We start from the raw sequence: 23,212 nt of genomic DNA, 5'->3' as shown, positions 1-23,212 counted from the left end.
TTATTGTCACATTTTTTTTTTGCCTAAAATGGACGAACATGCTGAATTTGACCAATATTAAAATAGATAGTACTTTAGTGAGATATCAACAATGAAAAATTATCTTTATCTATTAGACCTTTAGATGGATCATTAGCTATACATTATTTTAGAATTTCTAACAATTATGATATATATTTTTCAATACAATTGGCATTAATTTTATTCACCCCTGACAGATTGTTAAGTCCAAGGGCCCTAATGTTTTATTGCTTTTTAATTTTAATTTTTTAATTTTTGTATACTTTGTGAGTAATTTTATATTTTTAAAAAGAACTAAATTAAATTTATACAATTACTTACCCTTAATAAAATTAAATTTATTCTAATTAACTTTTGTGTAATTAGAGTAAATTGTTAAATTTTGAAGTTTAACAATAATTTTTTTTGAAGTAAAAGTGTTATTTTATATTAAATTAATTAAATGTTCCCTTGCATTAACATTCAGTATTTAAAATATAATACAAATTGACACAAGAAACTTAATCACCATTTTCCCACGACTTTTCATGGGCTACAGTGGCCCTAGGCCCAACCCACTCTGTCACCCCCCTAATCCATCTAAAGGAAAAATAACTGGTGCCCAAGATTATTTTTGCTTTATTATTTTAATTAAATTAATTTTGGTCTTCCTGATTAGTCACAATGGCCCGATTGATAATTAATGACAACTTAGTGGCCTAATTGGATTTCTTTTTTACCTTATTATATTCATAAATTTTTGGTTCAGCCTCATTTTTAATGTATTATAATCTTTATTAGTATTATATAAACTAGTGTAATCAACGTTCACAAATCAATGTTTATTATATTTTTTCGTAATCAAATTATGTTTGTACATGATGTCTACTAGATTATATAAATGTTGTTGACGTGTCGATCATATAAGTCATATTTTATTACTTACAACTTTTATTATTGTTATTATTATTATTATACTATAAAGAAACATAGATTTGCATAATTGTTATAACCGGGTGGATCTAATAAATTTTGATAATATCAAAGTGATTTGTTTTCCCCAGAAATTGTGTGATCTAAGCGTGGCCAATTGTAATAATCAGTTTGTTGACAAAGTTCTCTCTGGATTAAGACGTGGCTTCTTCAAAATTGTGGAGCAAAAGTTGTATTTCAGTTGGAAGATCTAATCATTGAAATACAACATCATGAATTATCACTTCCAAAATTAAAGAATTTGTCTTTGTATAATCTGAAAGAACTAGAAGGTTTATGGAAAGGTCCCGCTCATGTTTTAAGGTTGGAGAATCTAACCACTTTCACAATAAGTGGATGCAAAAAGCTGAAACGTATCTTTTCATTTACTCTTGTTGAGAGATTGGGTCAATTGGAATCACTTTTAGTACAAGATTGTGAGAATTTGGAATAAGTATTTTATCTAGACAAAAATGTAGGTTCAGGAGATGAGAAAAACATCAACCTCCCAAAATTTGAAGAATTAAGCATAACAAATTGTGGAGTAAAAGAGGTATTCCAGTTGGAAGGATAACAACATGAATTATCACTTCCAAAATTAAAGAGTTTGGATTTGTATGATTTGGAAGAACTAGAAGGTTTATGTAAAGGTTCTGCTTATGTTCTAAGGTTGGAGAATCTAACCACTTTATCCATAATCGAGTGCAAGAAGCTGAAACATATCTTCTCATTTACTCTTACTCAGAGCTTGGGTCAATTGAAATTAGTTCAAGTAAGAGATTGTGAGAATTTGGAACAAGTATTTTATTTGGATCATGAAAGAGAAGAATATGTAGGTGGAGGAGATCAAAAGAACATCGTGCTTCCAAAATTGAAGAAATTACATCTAGAAGGACTTGCAAAGCTAGTAAGCTTTTTTCCAGAAAAATATGCTGCATGTTGTCCAGCTTTGGAAGAGTTCAAAGTAAAAGACTGTTCCAAATTAACTACAACTTTCATTGTTGAAGAGGTATGTTAAATCTTTTATCTATTAGGCCTTTACTAATTGGATAGATATTTTATGCATGAAGAGTTAGTAATATTCAATAATAATAGCTAGTACTAATTGGATAGATATTCTATGTACATTATTAAAAAATTGTTAAAAATTTAAGTTTACCAATTACCATACACTCCCTTTATGGGAACAAAATTCTTCCAAGTTTAATAAAACTTATTCAGCAATAACATATCAGACCATTCACTTAAAATTATAAATGAATCTAGTTTGTTATTGTTTAATTTACTTTCTGCTTCTCTTAGAATTTTTGAATTTTTTAGTTAATTAAATAAAATATATAAAAGATTCTCTTACGTTTTTTTTTAGTAGGCAGTACGTTATAATCTATTGGCATAAATTTATCTAATAAACTTTTTATAACATTGTTTTGCAGTTTCAGAATCTGCAGGTTGTAGAGATGAGTAATTGCAGTAGTCAATTGTGGGATGGAATTCTCTCCGGGTTGAGATGTGGCTTCTTCAAAAAAATTAAAACATTAAGCATGGAAGACCGCTTCAACAAGCATAAACATATCTTCTCACCAATTGTTGCTCGAAATCATATGTTGCAATTGAAAGAGTTGCGCATCAGAGAATGTGCGGAATTGGAGCAAATCATTGATGTTAAAGATGGTGAAGAAGTTGGAGCAAATCTTCTCCAAACTCTATTAGTTATTGAAGTGGAAAAGTGCCATAAATTAAAAAATCTGTTTCCTATCTCCATAGCTCGGGGTTTTCAACAACTGGAAAGCCTAACAGTAGTTGATAACTCTGAATTAAAAGAAATATTTGGAGATAATGATGTGATTGATGAGAAAGAAATCCAGTTGCCTCAACTTGAGTATATAATCCTAGAAGATTTACCAAGACTCACCAACTTTTGCCATGTGGATTATCACTTCATATTTGTAGCACCACCATTTGAATTTTTGGGAGTCCAACGATGTCCAAAGATAAGTACAAGATTTCATGGGATGAAGAATAAAAGTGTGCATGCGGAAGCAAAGGTACTTCTATTTTTAAATTATCATAATTAAAGATTTTAAGTCAAAAGAACACTGAAACTTAGAAACATGCTCATCGTTTCTAATCAGGTAATTGAATTTGTTTCAAGAGGCTCCAACATAAATGTACTTGTGATTAATTATATTTCTTTTGATGGTTTTTCAGTTGGCTCCATCGAAATCCAATGAATATTAGTCTGTTTGAAGGGAAGCAGAAGAAAATTCAATTCACTGTCTTCAATTTGACGAATTTTCTAAACTGCACTTGTTATATATATTTGTTCTGTTTTAAGTCCAATATCAATTCACTTGTTATGTGAATTTTCTAATGGATTATTGACAGAGTTTATGTTTGGGTTAGTAACTGATGTATTTTGTAAAATTCAGGGTGAAGTTGATTAATCTGGTGCTTAATTGTTATAATCTGGTGGATCTAATCAGTACTTCTACTGCTACAATTAACTCAACTTTGTACTGCACCTCTTCAGTACTTCTGTTCTGCTGCTACAATCTTTTCAATATCTACTACTTCGTTTTACTCTTGCTTCAAATTCTCTATTACGCATCTTCTGCTACTGTTGTAACTTGTTCTTTACCTTCACTAATTACTTGCCCTTTCAAATTCTGAGAAGATGGTACAACAATAAGTTTACTTCTTAAGAACTCAAAACTGTCTTGCCAGTTGCCACCAATGGTTTTGTAAAAATGTCAACATTTTGCACTTCACTAGGAACATATTAAATTCTTATAAAATTTGCTACAACTTGTTCTCTTACATAATGTGTATCAATCTCAATATGTTTTGTTTATATTCTGCCTCAATCACAATAGGTTCTACAAAGCTCTATAATCTGCCTCAGTGGATGATAAAGCCATTACTTTTCTGTTTTCTACAACCCCATTGCACTAAATTAGGACTAAGAAAAACATAGCATCCACTTGTAGATCTTCTTATCTTGTACACAGCTTGCCCAACTATATTTGCATAGCAATCCAACTGCATAGTACTTGCTGGATTGAACTAAATGCCATAAAATAAGGTATACTCTTTGCAGGCCTGCCACTGGAACTGAGTTGGTTGCTTAAGAAATTGACTTATTTTATCAGGCTTGGTTAAGGTTAAGTATTGAAGAGCACCTACTGTGCTTCTATAGAAGGCAAGAGTGTCAAACTCATCACAATCTACAGCAGCAAGTTCAATTCCCAAAGCCATTTGACTGTAGCTTTCCAGTCTACTTTAGAAGATCTTTGGCGTATTTAGCGATTGAGATGAATGCCATTACTATTTTGAAAAGCTTCTAAACTAACAATAAGCTATTGAATTCACAAAACAAAGATATTTTTCAGAACAAAGATGATGAAATGTTAGTCTCATCCAACTTTTCTCGTCAACAATACAGTTGATGTTTAATTCGTAATAGACACTGAAGATATCTTCTTTTTCTTCATTTTTTTTTAGGGAAAAGAAACAAGAAATTTAAAAACACCAATTGGCAAGAACTGGACTTGGAATTGAACCACCTTTAACTTAGGATTCGGAACAACAGAGCATCACACCTAATGTATACAGAACTGAGCCCAATGTAACTTTCTAGATAAACCAAGTGCATATCGTAACTACTGTAGAATTAACCTTCACCACTTTATTTCAATCCACAACAAAACAATAAGTATTCAATTTTTGGCGGCTAAAAGCCCAGATAAGTAGGGATATTAAGGCAAGTAAAAGCACTCCTACATAACTGTTTATGTCCTGATCAAAACTGTCACAAAATTAACATACAATTATTTCTGCAGTTTCCCAAATAATCAATTGCCACTGTTACACTCAGATGTTACCCTCATAGTGTTTAGGCCAATTATGTGGATTTCGGCCCTCTGCCAATGAGAACAACAGAGAATGAAGTGCAGAACATGAGAATTGAACAACTCTAACTCAAATCGACAAAAGTACTCCATGAAAACAAACTCCTCACCAACAACACAATACAAAACCACATATTAACAATTAGTGCTTAAAAGCATATTCAACACCACGAATCACTATACTACCACCATCACCAACATCACAGAACAACCCTTTGCAGGATTATACATTCATCACATTTAAGTTCTTATAAGGTCATTATTCATAATGTTATAATGGTTTCAGCACTAATTATCAATTAGACTCTAAAAACACTAAATATTAACAACAAAATTTTCCACTTTGCCAAATCCAACACCAAGAAAAATGCTAGCAGAACATTAAATCAGGCAATTTCATACTAAGCCACGAAAGCAAAAACCAAACTAACATTAATAAAAATCCCACTAACCTTAGTAGTCAACTTATAATCTCCTCTCTTCCACTTGCCACTCCTCAAATACCGCCACGTCATCAGTCAACACATCAGGAGTGTTTGTGACTCTTATTCCCTTCTCTTTACACTTCCCCAAGTCAACCTTGTCAAGCCCCACACTGAAACTCGCCACGATCTCAAGCTTTGGCGAAGCTTCTATCAGTTCAGCCTCAGCGCCGGCCGCGGCATTCCTGACAACTGCACGGATGCTGTTCTTGTGCATGTTCAGGAACTGGGTCTTGTCTCAAAAGTTCTGTATATTGAGTCGGACAGATGAAATGGAAGATGAATCAAGATCCAAGCTTTCTACCTGTTTGCCGCATACCTGAAAATTTGATTCGAGTAGGATTGATTTTCAGATAGGATTGGGTAATTGTAATTCACATGAAATAGTTCAGCACCCTTTTACTAGTGTTTTGAACGCGGTAGATGGTGTCAACTACCCTGGTAACTCTACGATCATGCCACTCGGTTATAGATGTTGATGTGCTATACAGTAAACATGGTCTTTCTGAGTTCCGCAATCCATGTAACATTTGTTATTCTCACAAAAAGGGAAAATGAAATTACAAATTTTTGAATGAATCAATTCTTGTGAACATCCAAATTGCTCATCCGATTACTTTTCGATGCTCCCGGGGCAAAGAAACACAATCGATGATGGCGGTTGATCATCAAGCCACTCCTTGATCTCTGTTATTGAGGTGGATCCACCTGATCCTCGATCAATCTCATCACCCTCTAAATTCAAAATGGGTTCCGGTGTATACACAGGTGGGGTGTTTTTCAACTTACCATCAGAGAAAGACTCGACCGCATAGGATTCCAACTCCTTGAATGTATTTACAATACAATAAGTCTATCCTTACAAAGAAGTCTACAAAGAAGCTTACAAAGTGAAGGAAAAAACAAAAGAAAAACGGAAAAAGAGAAAGAGAGAGAGAGAGAAATGATGAAGATGAAGGGTGGAGATTAACTTTGTATGCCTCCTTTGTAGGCTTCTTTGTAAGACTAGCACTATTGTTTACAATAATGCCCTTTGCTTTCTAAACCCCCTCGGTTGTTGAAACATAACAGTAGTCCACTTTTTCTCTGTGAACACGATAGGCAAATTCCTAGCAGGAAACGGCTTAACGAGACTCGGGACAATCAAATCAATGACCGAGTCTTTCAACTCAGTGATGGGCTGGTTTTGCTTATCACAAAGAACTTGGAGGTGTAGAAAATGTAGCTAGGAACTCCAAAATCATTCGCAACTTCAATCATGTCCGCACAGAATATATCGAGAACGAACCCGGTGACTCGAGGCGAGTCACCAGAGGCTGAATCCGTCTGAATTAGCTTTGTGACTGCTTCTTTGACGAGGGTTCAATGGCTTTTGACGAACGAATCCATGAACCTTATACGAGAAGATGATTTTGAAGGTCCGTTGGATTTGTGTAGTCACTCGGTATGGCGACCTGACCCTTTGGTGGAGGTTGACGTAGGGACCATAAGAATCGATGACCACTCTGCTCGAGCGCACAGGCAATCTCTTTCACCTGATCCTCATCGAAACTTCCCATGCTCCCGAAGCATAGGAACACAACCGACGATGGCGGCTGATCATCAAGCCACTCCATGATTTCTGCTTTTGTTTTGGACCCACCTGACCCTAAATCAATGCTATCACCCTCAAGATTCAAAATGGGTCCTACAGAATAAACGGGTGAGATGTTGGTCTCAGTTTCACCATTTGAGAAAGACTTTATCATATTATACTCCAGCTCCATGAATGAATTTACAACAATACCCTTAACCCTTCGGAACCTCCTTGCTTGCTCAAACACTATCATAGACCAATCTTTCTCCATTTACGCAGAAGGCAAAACCATAGCAGGAATTGGGTTAACGAGACTGGTACTTCCAACTCGGTATCCGAGTCTTTCAACTCAACGGTGTGCATGTTCTGATCATCATAAAGAGCCTGCACGTGAAACATCAAACCGAGAGACCCTCAACTCGATGTGTAGTAAATATAGCTCGGAACTCTAAGCTCATCAGCAATATCGATCATGACTGTACAAAACATGCGAGAGCGAACCCAGCGAGTCTGGGTGAGTCATCGGAGGCTGACTCGGAATGAAGAAGCTTAGAGACAGCTGCTTTGACGTGGGGTTTATGAGATTCAATATATAAAGGGAAGAATTTTCTGGGATTGGATCCAGGAAGTGGAATGTGATCGTTTGCAAGATGAACGAAGTTGATACGGTTGGCTGCAGAGACTGAGTCGAGGTAGGCGCTGACTTTAGAGTGAGAAGGTAGTTTCATGATGAGGACGGTGATGGAGAGGTGGTGGACGAGAAGCTTAGCCAGGTCCACGGCGGAGAAGAGGTGGTCGATGCCTGGTGTAGGAATAAAGACGAGCTGAGCTTTCTTGTTCCTTGTGTGGATGATTGATGATTCCTCTTGTTGGTTGTGAGTAAAATTATACCAAGCTTTTATGGATATACAAAGGATTATAATTTTGACCGATGTGACAATTGTAGTAAAAAAATGAAAAGAGGGTTCATTCAGGATTAAATAATTAATTAGCTAATTATACATCATTGCTTGCGTAGATAGCACCAATATCATTAATGAAATTGAAATTAAAGTAATAATTAAACCAATGAGAAAACTATAAAGATATATATTACAATCCAAACTATAAAATAGTGCGGGTTTTGATAATTTTATAAAAGGTTTTGATATTTTTTAGGGAGAACAACATTTTCCACCCCAAGGTTTGATGAAACGACACTTTCCTATCCATCAATTTTTAAAATGACACTTTCTCACAATTCGTTAGGTTATGTTAGTGTTTTCAATTGATATTTAACTGAAAAGACGAAAATACTCTTAAATAGTTTATTATAAATTAAAAGTAGTTAATTCAAAGTCTTTATTCGATTATTTATTAGTCCAAGTATAAAGATATATTTTTTCTTTATTTATTTAATTAATTAGAAATATTAATTTTTTATGTTAATTAGTAAAAATGAAAAACATTATAAATAATAGTGATGTGATATTGATGACATTATAAATAAATACAGTATTAAGATTATTTAACTTTAAACAATTTTATAGCATTATTTCTAACTTTTTAAGTGAGGTTAACTATTTTTTTTTTTTAATATTTGACTTTTTGGCTAATTAAAAAATAATAAAAAATTTATAAAGTAAAATATTTAAGGGTATTTTCGTCTTTTCAGTAAAATATTAACGGAAAACATAATAGAATCTAACGAAGGGTGGGAAAGTATTATTTTGAAACTTGATGGGTGGGAAAGCGTCGTTTCGCCAAACCTTGGGTGAGAACATGTCGTTCTCCCTATTTTTTAGGGAATTTTTTATAATTATATGGGGTGCGTTTAGTTTATTATTTTGGATATAATTTTAGGGATAGTATTGGATAGTTGGATAGGGTTATTATTACGAGGTAAAATTTAAAAATTTACAAAAAACCCCATAAGTTTACTAATTTAACTAAATACCCCAATATATAAATTTTTTTGTAAAATAACAAAAACACCTCACCTACACACAGCGCTAGATTCTGGCCACCACCGTCGAAATCTGGTCGGAATTTGGCATTACGATTCAGGTCGGTTAGATCTGGCCGCACATATGTCGATCTGGTTGTCAACGACCGGAAAAGGTTTGGCCGTCATTGACTGTCAACGATGGCTATTTCTTTGGTTATCGTTGATGGCCAGATCTGACATTTTTCGACCAGATCCATTGTGGATCTGGTCGAAAAAGACCAGATCGGTGACTTATCGACTACTTTTGATGGTTTTAGGTCGTTGTGACAGATTTCGGCTACCACCGATGGTGGTTGTCGGAATCTAGCAACTATGGGTGAGTAGGGGTGTTTTTGTTAATTTTTAAACTTTTTTTCTAGGGGTATTTAATGAAATTAATAAACTTAAGGGGTCTAAAATAATTAAAAAAACATAATAATATCTCCCAAATAATTAAACAAACAAATATTTTGAAAATAGGATTGAGAATATAGATAGGAATAATAAACCAAAGGCACCCAAGATTTTTTTTTTTAATAGTTTTTGAAGGATGGGTTGAGTTTCATTTGAGCAGCCTCATAGAGGAAAATGAAATAAACCCTCTAGATATAGTTCACATAACCTAAATGATTTAAACGAACACGCATGCATAAGAAACACAATAAAATAAAACCAAAATGATAAGAAAAAAAAAAAATGCAACCAAAATATAACTAATAAAAATGAAGTTCTCCTTTACCAGCAAAACATATGCTTTTTTTATAAGCAACCATTGCAATAATGTTTGAAGAAATGACAATGAAGATTATTTCATGAATCATGTGTTTGAACTATAAAATAAAAGGTGATGTGAGAAATATTTTATATATTATAGCTAGTCGATCTCTGTTTCAACAAGTCACTTTGTATTTTTGCAAAATCCATCAAACAAATACCTGAACCCAACATTTCATATGTATAATTTACAGTAAGGTGTGTTCTTTGGGAGTGATTTGCTAACAATCTGTTTCTTTTTATGCAAATAACCATCTTACCCTTCACAACATCCTCAGCTTGAAGTTAGTAGTTATCAGCACCTACCCCAGTCCCCAGGCAAGCTCATACTGACTTGACTATAAACTCAACATCAAGCTATCATCAACTAATTCATTTTGCAATAAGAAATAGTATGAAAGATCGAAGTAAGTAATAACCATGCCAGCAGTATAAGAGCTCCTTTGAAAGAGAGCTGATGCTAAAAATCCTCTTTAAGCAGAATATTATCAGCCTTGGTGTAAAATAGTTGACAAGCATTTCTCTTGGGGGGAGGCATTGGTTGATGAATGGAATTTGGTTGAAGTTGTGGCACCATTCATGAATCAAAGGAAACTTCTCTACATCAACAACCTTCATTTCTCCAACTTCTTCCATTATGTTTAGCCAGTGAGGGATCCAACCCAATACTAGATCCAAATATCCTATTTCTTCTCCTCTGAAATATTTCTTTCCTTCAATTAACTTCTCAAGATATGTAAATGACTCTATTGCACACTCCATTGCTTTCTCCTTCTCTTCTCCTTCTTGCCAGCAAGCTCTATATGCTCCCATGCTCAAACACTAGTTTCAAACACATTTAGATGCAAGTTTAGAACACAAATTAATGAACCTAATTATAAAGATGGGAAATAATTTTATTTATTTTTATAAACAATAAGACTTATTGAAATATTGGTTTTTCGCCCACCTTTTCATCACCGAATTTAGCCCAGAATCGAGCCAAGGCTCTGTCATATGGATCTTCAGGCAACAAAGGCTTCTCCTTCCACAACTCATCTATGTATTCCAAAATTACCAGTGATTCAGCAATGGGTTTGTCATTGTGAACGAGCACAGGAACCTTCTTATGCACAGGATTAGATTTAAGAAGAAATGAAGTGTTGTTCTGTAAATCTTCTGCTATGTATTCATATTCAACCCCTTTAAGCTTGAGAGCCCATTCAATTCTAGTGCAGAATAGGCTTATAGTTGACCCAATCAACTTCACTTCGCCCATGCTTATCAACTCAATTTGTTAGAAAATTAATGTGAAGTGATTTCCTTCACAGCAATGCAATAATGTTTAAAGAAAAGACAATGAATGATGTGGTGGCAAATATTATATTAATTCTAGCTGGTCGTTCTCTGCTTTAACTTTCAACAAGTCACTTTGTAGTTTTGCGAAATTCATTTAAACAAAAAATGCCTGTTGACGCTTGATTTTGGATACTAACGACTTGCACGTGAGAAGCGCTAAGTGGACTTAAGAATCACATGTGATGGATCTATAAGATTTGAATATGGAGATGAGATTATATATTTTGCAGAAAACATAAATAAAAAATTGGCAAGAAGAGTTTTTATAGTGGCTCGGATGCAACAAGCGACTCCTACATCCACTATTATTTTATTGATCTCTAACTATTTCTATGATTTTGCCCGTAAGGCATACAAAGATGAAGAAATACAGTGTTTTTAGAAAGAGAAAGAATTGAAGCTAAATCTCAGCCCAGCCTCCTCTTCTTCGGGAAGAGGAGTGCCCATTTATTCACATTTGCACTCAATGCCATGAGAGCTTTTGCAAACTGCCTTGACACATGGAAGACTCTCGTCCATTCATCTCTTTGAAATGAGATAAAGTTGGTGAGAATATCTTTGGAGATACGGGCTTGGTAGTTGGTACAAAGAGACATTAATTGTGCTGACATAGGCTTGACTTTTGAGGCATAATAGAAGGCCCCTAGTTTTTGAAGTGCGTTGCACTTCAGGAATTAAAGTCTTTGATCTAACTGCCTGTAGTCTCGAACTGAAGAGCTCGAACTATTCCTGGCGCGATTGAGTGCTGAGAGCTAGGAGCTGATCGTGATCTGTTAAGAAAACGACCTGAAATCTGTTAAGAGCTCGACTTGTATGAGCACAACCTGAGCACATAACGAGCACGACCTTGGCTCGACTTGAGCACACTTGTGCTCGACCTGATCACATAATGAGTACGACCTGAACGAGCATGACCTGAGCTCGACCCGAGCACATAACGAGCACGACTTAGGCTTGACCTGAACAAGCTCGACCTGGGCTCGACTTGGGTACGACCTGTGCTCGACCTGAACACACAACGACCACGACCTGTGCTTGACCTGAACACACAATGAGCACGACCTGGACTCGACCTGAACGAGCACGACCTAGGCTCGACCCGAGCACATAACGAGCACAACCTAGGCTCGACTTGGACTCTACCTGAACACGACCTGGGCTCGACCCGAGCACATAACGAGCATGACTTGTGCTCGACCTGAATACACAATAAGCACAACCTGGGCTCGACCCGAACACACAATGTGCACGACCTGGGCTCGACCGGAGCACATAACGAACACAACTTGGGCACGACTTGTGCTCGACCTGAACACATAATGAGCACGACCTGGGCTTGACCCGAACACACAATGAGCACGACCTAGGCTCGACCTGAACGAGCACGACCTAGGCTCGACCCGAGCACATAAAGAGTACGATATCAGCTCGACTTGGACTCTACCTGAACACGACCTAAGCTCGACCTTAGAAATCATAACGAGCTCTACCTAAGAGCACAAGAGATCAGCGATCTGAACACGCGATTTAAAGCTAAGATCCGTGATTTGAAGCTGAGGATCAGGATGGTATAGGTGTGCGATCTGCGATCTGGTCACGCGATTAGAGAACTCTGATGCGTGCGATCTGCGATCTGGCCACGCGATTAGGGAATTCTGATGTGCGATCGAAGAATTCTAACGCGTGCGATCTACGATCTGGCCACGCGATTGGAGAACTCTGACGCTGGTTTGAGATCTGAGTACGCCATCAAGGAACTCGGATGCAGGTTCGAGACTTGCGTGGGCCACCAAACTGTTGACGCTTGATTTTGGACGCCAACGACTCGCACATGAGAAGCTCTAAGCGGACTTAGGAATCACACGTGATGGATCCATGAGATTTGAATATGGAGCTGAGATTATATATTTTGCAGAAAACATAAATAAAAGATTGGCAAGAGGGGTTTTTATAGTGGTTCGGATGCAACAAGCGACTCCTACATCCAATGTTATTTTATTGATCTCTGACTATTTCTATGATTTTGCCCGTAAAGCATACAAAGATGAAGAAATACAGTGTTTTTAGAGAGAGAATGAAATGAAGTTCAAATCTCAGCCCAGCCTCCTTTTCTTCGGGAAGAGGAGTGCCAATTTATTCACATTTGCACTCAATGCAATGAGTGTTTTGCAAGCTGCCTTGACACATGAAAAGCTCTCGTCCATTCATCTCTTTGAAATGAGATAAAGTTAGTGAGAATATCTTTGGAGATATGGGCTTGGTAGCTGGTACAAAGAGACATTAATTGTGCTGACATAGGCTTGACTTTTGAGGCATAACAATACCTAAACCCAATTCTTGATATATAAAATTCACAGTAAGGTATGTTATTAGAATATACAGGATATTCATTGATCATTTCATCAAGAAGGAAGCAGGATATATAAGCAACAACTAAATTTTGTGCAAAAATTAGCTTTAAAAAACTCTTTACACACATATTTATAAGTTGGAATTTGAATCAAATTATTTGATTATATAGTGTAAGAGGAGAGAGTGACAACAATATTTTATAAAAAGATTTTCAGGGGAATGTTTAATTTCCAGGAATAATAAATAGGGATTTGAGATGATCAAGTATAATGTGTTACATAATTAGTTTTGTTAGGGTGGTTGTGGTTAATGGGTAACTTATTTTAAATGTAAAAAAATATGAACCACATATGTGAAGAAATGCAGTTAATTAATTATTCTCAGTACCGTAAGGAGTATGTTATATATAAAAAGATTTGCTGTGTTGAAGATGATAATAATGGTGGTTTTATTTGTTGGTACATTGATTCAAAGAAGTGAAGCTGGAATTCCATTTTGTTGTCGATATAAACCAGAATGTTGTCAGAAGGCCTTATCTCATGCTAATAATTAATTAACTCCATCTTATGTAACTTTCATATTATTAATGCTTGTATGTATAATGGGTTGTCAGGAAATTCTTACAACCGTATAATATTTGATGTTACACCACATTTTATATATTTATAAAGTTTTTACCACATTTTATATATTTATAAAGTTTTTGCCTGTATGTAGTCTGAAATTCAACAGGATTGTAATCTTTAAGCGCTTTCCTGGCTAGCTCGCAAGTAGTTGATCAAGTCATCTTTCTTTGGCATTTTTTCTTTGAGGAGCGGGGTTTCTGCAATTTCTGAGTCCATTCATACAGTGATGGAAACTTACGAGGATCAAGCAGCTTTATGCCTCCAAGTTCTTCTATAAACTGTAGCCAGTGAAGTATAGAACCCAAAACCAAGCCTAGGAAACTCATGTTTTCACCAAAAAGTTTCATGTTTTGAATCTGCTCGTTGAGAACTCCTAGTTTTTGTTGTGCAGAGTGCAGACTCTACAACTCTCTTTTTCAAGTCCTTGGGCACGGTAAGCAGCGAAAGCACTAAACACACATTGCACAATAAACCATACAAATAAACGGTCAAGTATGATTCCTGTAACTACAGAGCTCTCTTCTATTCATAAATATTTTTTATAGATGACACGTGTGAAGTTTTTTACGCAAATGAATCTGTAACTCTTGAATTACCCCGTCTTCAATATATTTTGCCCAGAAACGCACCATGGCCCGGTCGACAGCATCTGCAGGCAATAAAGGGTTGTGTTTCCATGTGTCTTCTATGTACTCAAGGATGACTAAAGATTCAGAGATTGTTTTCCATTGTGCAGAAGCATCGGAACCTTCTTGTGAACAGGATTAGATTGGAGAAGCAGGTGACTCTTCCTTTTCAAGTTTTCTTTTATATACTCATATGTTATACCCTTGAGCATTAAAGCCCATTCAATTCTAACACAGAAATACAGAATAGGCTCGGCGAAGCTCCAATACAGACTATATATATATATATATATATATATATATGTGTGTGTGTGTGTGTGTGTGAGTGTGTCTGTGTGAAGAGAAATCAAGAATTTTGATGTCAAAAGAACCCAAATAAGGTGATTGAAAATTTATGATAGATAATCTCCTTGTTCTTATTTTTAACGTTGCAGTTTTACTCCTTTTACATATACAATGTCTATTAAGAAAGAGATGATCATTATCACCCAATTATATTCGAGGGATTGAATATTTTTATAATAAACCAGTGAACCTTTAAATATATTTCTTAAATACATTCTCATAAATACAAGTTCATTTTGTATCACAATTTTTTGTAAATGAATATACATTATACATAAATATATATTCCGTATTCATCATGTACTAAAGCCCTTTCATTTGTAAATATTTATTAAGTTCATTAATGATAGACAAATTGTACTATTGCAAATAATAGTCCTCACAAAGTTTAAAAGATAACACTGCCCTCATATATAAAACCACTTCAAAATTAAGCAAACTTTTCAAACTCTCTCCAGTCACTCGTATCACAAATCGAGAAGGTAAAGAAACTCTCTCAACTCTGGGCGACGGTTTTCTGATTTTTGTTTCAGTTAAATCAGAGGGTTAAGGATTAGCAATAATGAAACTGTTTGTTTAAAAGCCATCAATCCTAAGCAGAAAAAGCTTCAGTTGGTTCTTCATTTAGATTAAAAAATTGACAAGCAAAGACATACATTTCCTACAAAAATTGAAATAGTTGAGAAGCTTTTCTTTGCATCAACCATTCATGAAGCAATGTGAACTTAACTCTGCATCAACCAATTCCATGACAGTGAGCCAGAGAAGGATCCTCTGTTCTCTCTCCACCCAAAATTTGTCTCCTTCAACTATCTTCTCAATATATGTAAGTTAATTGAAAATAATACCATATAGTCTAACCTCTGATCACATTATTCCGGAATCCTGGAGGGTATACAGTAATGTCCACCAGCAATATTCAATTCACAATTCAGTTAAGATAAAAAGTTGTGATATCGAGTAGAACTAGTTATTGGTTAACAGCTTTATCAAAGTTAAAAAGGAAATACAAATTATTCTCAATTCAAAATCTCTCTAAATCATTGGATTACAATGAATACGTGATTTTGATTGAATTCTGGTTCCTACTTCCCTTTACATACACAATGCAGTGCATTTATTTTGCATATCGGATTATAGTTTACACAACTTAAAAGACTTTAGCTTCACTTTGAATATTGAACAACATAACTGCAATACTAAAGGTTGTTGTGACAACTTATAAAAGTTTGAACTAATAACATTAGAAAATTGGAAATTGAATTGACTGGACGAGCGCCTTGTAATTTTCACAGCCTGGTTAACTATATTCACAAGTAAAATAAAAATAGACTAATAAATCTATATTATAATTAATTTTTTTTTGGTAAGTCTGGATCATAAGAAGGATATTTATTAACAAGAAATAAAAGAAAAAACACTCGGAATAAGAAGATGTGATGAAACTTTGACACGACAAATGTCATGGTACAAAGCAAAAATAAAATATTCAAGCATGCATGCAATAGAAACAATAAAATACAACCAACAAATGAAAATCGAGAAGAAAGAAATTGGAGTTCTGTGAACCTGGGTACGTTAAACTTGCGGGAATCATGATGTAGGTCTTGAAAAATAAACGAAGAATCAACACAACACCCACCAATGCATTGGCAAGAGAATCTGCCATCACATTTACTTCAACAGAAAAAAAAAAAGCATTATTATGTGATTACATTTATTCATCAAGATGAACCTCTCGGACATGAGCAATCTTCGACTGATCGCGTCTGCAGCTTTCACTCAGAGCAGGACAGCCTTGAATCTTCAGTTGTCTGAGGACAGTAAGGCGTTGCATCCCTTCTGGAAGACATGACAAGCTCCGGCAATTTAAAATCTCCAGTGTTTGAAGTGATGTGAGATTTGGCAGCCACTCCGGTAGTTCTTTTAGTTTGGGACAATTTTCAATCATTATGCACTGTAAGGTGTTTGCCGATCCTTGAAGAATAATCTGAGGCAAATCCACTAACGATGGCAAATTGTTAATTATAAATTTTCGAACTCCCAAGCAAAGGTTGTCTTTATCTTCTCCTTGAAATTCCATCATCAAGTTAAGCTCTGAACAGTATTGAATAACTACCTTCTCTAATCTCTTGAGATACTTGATACTATATGGCAACGAAGTCAGGGGACAAAATAGAATATCCAATCTTCGGAGGCTTGTGAGACCTTGCATCCCTTCAAACAATCTTACTAGATTCCTGCAGCCAGATAAGTTCAAAAATTTAAGAGAACTCAAACATCCGATTCCATCTTCTCGTAGATGCCGCTCTTTTGTGGTTATTTCCACGTGCCTAAGGGAGATCATTCTTCGTATATTCCTAGGCAACTTCTCAAGCTGATTACAACCAAAAAGTTTCAATGTCTCCAACTTCTGAAGCTGACAAATAGATTCAGGAAGTTTCTTCAATAAATTATTATATGATAAGTCAAGGTATCTCAAATGTATCAGTTTACCGACAGAATTTGGCAAGACTTTAAAACTCATCTTGTTTAAATATAGCAGTCGGAGGTGCTTGAATTTGGATATGCATGTATCAATAAATGATACACCAACATGCCTGTAACCTTGCAGAAAAATAACGGACCGAGCGGTCTTTGATATATTATCAAGAACTTCTGGAGATTTTTGATGGTTGAAATCATAGTCAATAATTGAAAAATGCCGAACGCTCCCATCAACTATTTGGCTTCTGGATTTCATAATAGCACACTCACTTTTTGCCACTGATATTGCAAGATCATGCATAAGATCATGCATTTTAAACCGATAAAATAAATGATGATGTTCCGTAAAATCCTCTAAGAAACACCTTGACCATAACTCCTTCATAGAACGCACAGCAACATCTTCTAACTCTTCAATATCATCATTAGAGGTTGCAAGGAGTCCATGTGCAATCCAATGTCCGGTCACGTAATCACTGTCATAGATATAATCCTTCGGAAATAAGGAAAGATAAGCAAAACATTGCTTCAAGTGAGACGGCAAATTATCATAGCTCAGTTTCAATACTGGTAAGATGCCTTCCTTTTCCTGTTTCAGCTGCCAGGTGTCACTTCTTTTTATTCTTAACCACTCATCTTCATCCATGTTTGCAAAAAGTAAGCTCCCTAAAGTTCTCAGAGCTAACGGAACTCCTTTACATTTTCCCACAATGTCCTCGGCGATTTTAATGAGGTTTGGAAAATCTTCTCCTTTTCCATCTTTAAATGCGCACTTTTTAAACAACAATAAAGAATCCTCAGGTGAAAGACCTTGTAATTCTACGAAATTTGGGGAAACGGTGCCCATTATCTCGGCAACAGTTTTATTGCGTGTACTAACAATAATTTTACTTCCATTGACACCATTAAACAGTAAATATATCAAATCCATCCATTTCATTGGATTATCATTCCAAACATCATCAAAAACAAGCAAAAAATTTTAAACAGACAAAATTTCTTGCAAACGCCTGGGTATTTCATCGGCTTTTAACTTAGCACAATCCTCATGTGTTGCAGAATAAATAATTTCTTTAATCAACCTAACAACATCAAAGTCGTCGGAAACACATACCCACATCTTTAACTCAAAATGCCTATAGACCCTCTCATCATTGTAAACCATTTTAGAAAGAGTGGTTTTACCCAAACCCCCAATTCCAACTATAGGAATGACGGAGACATTAACATCGCCTGGTTGTGTCAAAAAGGTTATGATGTTTTCTTTATCCTTCTCTCTTCCAATGACATCAGAAGCTTGGAAGAAGGAATTAGTCTCCCTCTCCTTGGGAATTACATGCCTCACGTCAACATGACTCTCAATAAGAAGAAAAGGAAAATTTCGCCTATCATCCGCGATCTCATCTAACCTTTCTCTAATCTCCTTGATCTTGTGACCAATTTTAACAGGATTAGAGCTTGAAAAGCATTGACATACCTTTAATGTTGAGCTCCCCTGTTGTGATCTCCTGGAAGCTTGAAAGTCGAATTCATCTAAAACGTCCTCAGCATCATAAAAAACATCCTTAAGCTTGGCAAGCCAGTCACGCAGCTGATGGTTTAGAGTCTGCTTTGTCTCGGCATCCAACAGCACAGCTTTGATGGCGCTCATGGTTCGCTGAAGTCTTCTTAAATCACTATCCAGATTCCACAGCAACGACAATTCCCCACCAACAAGGGAACCTATCTTCTTCAAAATTTCAGTGGCAGTGCCGAATACAATGGATTCAGCCATATTTTCTTTGAAGAGAGTGAAAATCAGGTAGTTTAAGAGAAATGATTTAGCTAAGAATGGATATTTCAGCGTATTCAGCATCAGTATACTGCTAAAACTAAAACCTTCAAAGTCAACATGTAAATTTCTTGAGATTTCCGCTGCCGGAATGAGACAATCTAGTGTATTATTTTATTTTGCAGTGGTTAAGTACGTAAAACTTTAGTGATTTTCTTCTAAAGGTATCTAACAAAATAACGTAAATAGTCGAAAGAAACTGACGTGGGTACTTCTAATAATATAATAAATTAGAAATTTAAATAAAAATATTATTTATTCTTTCAATATTTTCTTTTCTCTCTTTAAACAAAAAACTCCTTTTTAAATCAAAACTTTTCATACAAAATTATAAACAAAAATCAATAATTGACATATTTGAGATAAACCCTTTGAAACAAATAAAGTAGTAGTTTAAAGTGGTTTTATCTATTCAGTAGAAAATAAATTTCATATTTTTTAATTTTTTATTGTTTGTGATTCTAGACAAACATGACAAACGCGTTTTTTGTTAGTCCAAGTATAAAGATATATTTTTTCAAATCTTATTTTAATTTTTTAATTTCATATTTTTTAATTTTTAGTGTTTTCAATTGATATTTAACTGAAAAGACGAAAATACCCTTAATTAGTTTATTATAAATTAAAAGTAGTTAATTCAAAGTCTTTATTCGATTATTTATTGTTTGGGTATTTTTAAACTTTTTTTCTAGGGGTATTAATGAAATTAATAACTTAAGGGGTCTAAAATAATTAAAAAACATAATAAATCTCCCAAATAATTAAACAAACAAATATTTGAAAATAGGATTGAGAATAGATAAGGAATAATACCAAAGGCACCCAAGATTTTTTTTTTAATAGTTTTGAAGGATGGGTTGAGTTTCATTTGAGCAGCCTCATAGAGGAAAATGAAATAAACCCTCTAGATATAGTTCACATAACCTAAATGATTTAAACGAACACGCATGCATAAGAAACACAATAAAATAAAACCAAAATGATAAGAAAAAAAAATGCAACAAAATATACTAATAAAATGAAGTTCTCCTTTACCAGCAAAACATATGCTTTTTTATAAGCACCATTGCAATAGTTGAAGAAATGACAATGAAGATTATTTCATGAATCATGTGTTTGAACTATAAAATAAAAGGTGATGTGAAATATTTTTATATTATAGCTGGTTGACCTTTGTTCAACAAGTCACTTTGTATTTTTGCAAAATCCATCACAATACCTGAACCCAACATTTCATATGTATAATTTACAGTAAGGTGTGTTCTTTGGGAGTGATTTGCTAACAATCTGTTTCTTTTTATGCAAATAACCACTTACCCTTCACAACATCCTCAGCTTGAAGTTAGTAGTTATCAGCACACCTACCCCAGTCCCCAGGCAAGCTCATACTGACTTGACTATAAACTCAACATCAAGCTATCATCAAATATTCTTTTGCAATAGAAATAGTATGAAAGATCGAAGTAAGTAATAACCATGCCACGCAGTATAAGAGCTCCTTTGAAAGAGAGCTGATGCTAAAAATCCTCTTTAAGCAGAATATTATCAGCCTTGGTGTAAAATAGTTGACAAGCATTTCTCTTGGGGGAGGCATTGGTTGATGAAGGAATTTGGTTGAAGTTGTGGCACCATTCATGAATCAAGGAAACTTCTCTACATCAACACCTTCATTTCTCCAACTTCTTCCATTAGTTTAGCCAGTGAGGGATCCAACCCAATACTAGATCCAAATATCCATTTCTTCTCCTCTGAAATATTTCTTCCCAATTAACTTCTCAAGATATGTAAATGACTCTATTGCACACTCCATTGCTTTCTCCTTCTCTTCTCCTTCTTGCCAGCAAGCTCTTATGCTCCCATGCTCAAACACTAGTTTCAACACATTTAGATGCAAGTTTAGAACACAAATTAATGAACCTAATTATAAAGATGGGAAATAATTTATTTATTTTTATAAACAATAAGACTTATTGAAATATGGTTTTTCGCCCACCTTTTCATCACCGAATTTAGCCCAAATCGAGCCAAGGCTCTGTCATATGGATCTTCAGGCAACAAGGCTTCTCCTTCCACAACTCTCTATGTATCCCAAATTACCAGTGATCAGCAATGGGTTTGTCATTGTGAACGAGCACAGGACCTTCTATGCCCAGGATTAGTTGAGAAGAATTGAAGTGTTGTTCTGTAAATCTTCTGCTATGTATTCATATTCAACCCCTTAAGCTTGAGAGCCCATTCATTCTAGTGCAGAATAGGCTTATAGTTGACCCAATCAACTTCACTTCGCCCATGCTTATCAACTCAATTTGTTAGAAAATTATGTGAAGTGATTTCCTTCACAGCAATGCAAATATGTTTAAGAAAAGACAATGAATGATTGTCAAATATTATATATTCTAGCTGGTCGTTCTCTGCTTTAACTTTCAACAAGTCACTTTGTAGTTTGCGAAATTCATTTAAACAAAAATGCCTGTTGACGCTTGATTTTGGATCTAACGACTTGCACGTGAGAAGCGCTAAGTGGACTTAGAATCACATGTGAGGATCTATAAGATTTGAATATGGAGATGAGATTATATATTTTGCAGAAACATAAATAAAAAATTGGCAAAGAGTTTTATAGTGTCCGATGCAGGACTCAACACTCCAATCCACTATTATTTTATGTCTCTAACTATTTCTATGATTTGTGCCCGTAAGGCATACAAATAAGAGAACATTTTTTAGAAAGAGAATGAAATGAAGTTTAAATCTCAGCCCGCCTCCTCTTCTTCGGGAAGAGGAGTGCCCATTATTCACATTTGCACTCAATGCAATGATGTTTTGCAAGCGCCTTGCACACTGGAAGACTCTCGTCCATTCATCTCTGAAATGAGATAAAGTTGGTGAGAATATCTTTGGAGATACGGGCTTGGTAGTTGTGTACAAAGAGACATTAATTGCTGACATGGCTGGACTTTTGAGGCATAATAGAAGGCCCCTAGTTTTTGAAGTGCGTTGCACTTCAGGAATTAAAGTCTTTGATCTAACTGCCTGTAGTCTCGAACTGAAGAGCTCGAACTATTCCTGGCGCGATTGAGTGCTGAGAGCTAGGACTGATCGTGATCTGTTAAGAAACGACCTGAAATCTGTTAAGACTCGCTTGTATGAGCACAACCTGAGCACATAACGAGCACACCTTGGCTCGACTTGAGCACACTTGTGCCGACCTGATCACATAATGAGTACGACCTGAACGAGCATGACCTGAGCTCGACCCGAGCACATAACGAGCACGACTTAGGCTTGACCTGAACAAGCTCGACCTGCTCGACTTGGTACACCTGTGCTCGACCTGAACACACAACGACCACGACCTGTGCTTGACCTGAACACACATGAGCACGACCTGGACTCGACCTGAACGAGCACGACCTAGGCTCGACCCAGCACATAACGAGCACAACCTAGGCTCGACTTGGACTCTACCTGAACACGACCTGGCTCGACCCGAGCCATAACGACATGACTTGTGCTCGACCTGATACACATAAGCACAACTCGGCTCGACCCGAACACACAATGTGCACGACCTGGGCTCGACCGGAGCACTAAGAACACAACTTGGGCACGACTTGTGCTCGACCTGAACACATAATGAGCACGACCTGGGCTTGACCCAACACACAATGAGCACCCCTAGGCTCGACCTGAACGAGCACGACCTAGCTCGACCCGAGCACATAAAGAGTACGATATCAGCTCGACTTGACTCTACCTGAACACGACCTAAGCTCGACCTTAGAAATCAAAACGAGCTCTACCTAAGAGCACAAGAGATCAGCGATCTGAACAGCGATTTAAAGCTAAGATCCGTGATTGAAGCTGAGGATCAGGATGTATAGTGTGCGATCTGCGATCTGGTCACGCGTTAGAGAACTCTGATGCGT

The 23,212-nt window shown here is 35.8% G+C and overlaps 3 protein-coding genes and 1 pseudogene across 4 annotated transcripts; 1 reads left to right on the top strand and 3 right to left on the bottom strand.

Annotated features, from left to right (window-relative positions):
• Positions 1-1,199: 1,199 nt before the first annotated feature.
• LOC116105978 lies at positions 1,200-3,514 on the top strand. 2 transcript variants are annotated; one of them, XM_031392347.1, is made up of 3 exons: positions 1,200-1,981; positions 2,412-3,017; positions 3,181-3,514. In XM_031392347.1, the coding sequence occupies exons 2-3, from the start codon at positions 2,430-2,432 to the stop codon at positions 3,208-3,210; spliced, it is 618 nt and encodes a 205-aa protein (XP_031248207.1). In that variant the 5' UTR covers positions 1,200-1,981; positions 2,412-2,429; the 3' UTR covers positions 3,211-3,514. The 2 variants fall into 2 exon arrangements, with proteins under 2 accessions (XP_031248207.1, XP_031248206.1); XM_031392346.1 differs by having other exon boundaries at positions 1,202-1,981; positions 2,406-3,017.
• Positions 3,515-9,802: 6,288 nt separating this feature from the next.
• On the bottom strand, positions 9,803-10,939 carry LOC116105938 (glutathione transferase GST 23-like). The gene is made up of 3 exons (XM_031392300.1): positions 10,628-10,939; positions 10,253-10,500; positions 9,803-9,839 (listed from the first exon to the last, which is right to left on the bottom strand). Exons 1-3 carry the CDS (start codon positions 10,934-10,936, stop codon positions 9,803-9,805), a joined length of 594 nt encoding a protein of 197 aa, XP_031248160.1. The 5' UTR covers positions 10,937-10,939.
• Positions 10,940-16,682: 5,743 nt separating this feature from the next.
• LOC116105936 (putative disease resistance protein RGA3) lies at positions 16,683-19,226 on the bottom strand. Its single transcript, XM_031392299.1, is given in 1 exon segment — positions 16,683-19,226. A coding segment is annotated over 1 exon segment (2,544 nt).
• A 1,696-nt stretch (positions 19,227-20,922) lies between these two features.
• LOC116105875 lies at positions 20,923-21,574 on the bottom strand (annotated as a pseudogene).
• Positions 21,575-23,212: the final 1,638 nt, after the last annotated feature.

The sequence above is a fragment of the Pistacia vera genome, unplaced genomic scaffold (genome assembly GCF_008641045.1).
Source record: "Pistacia vera cultivar Batoury unplaced genomic scaffold, PisVer_v2 Contig507, whole genome shotgun sequence".
NCBI lineage: Eukaryota > Viridiplantae > Streptophyta > Magnoliopsida > Sapindales > Anacardiaceae > Pistacia > Pistacia vera.
This window is presented reverse-complemented; position numbering and strand designations above follow the sequence as displayed.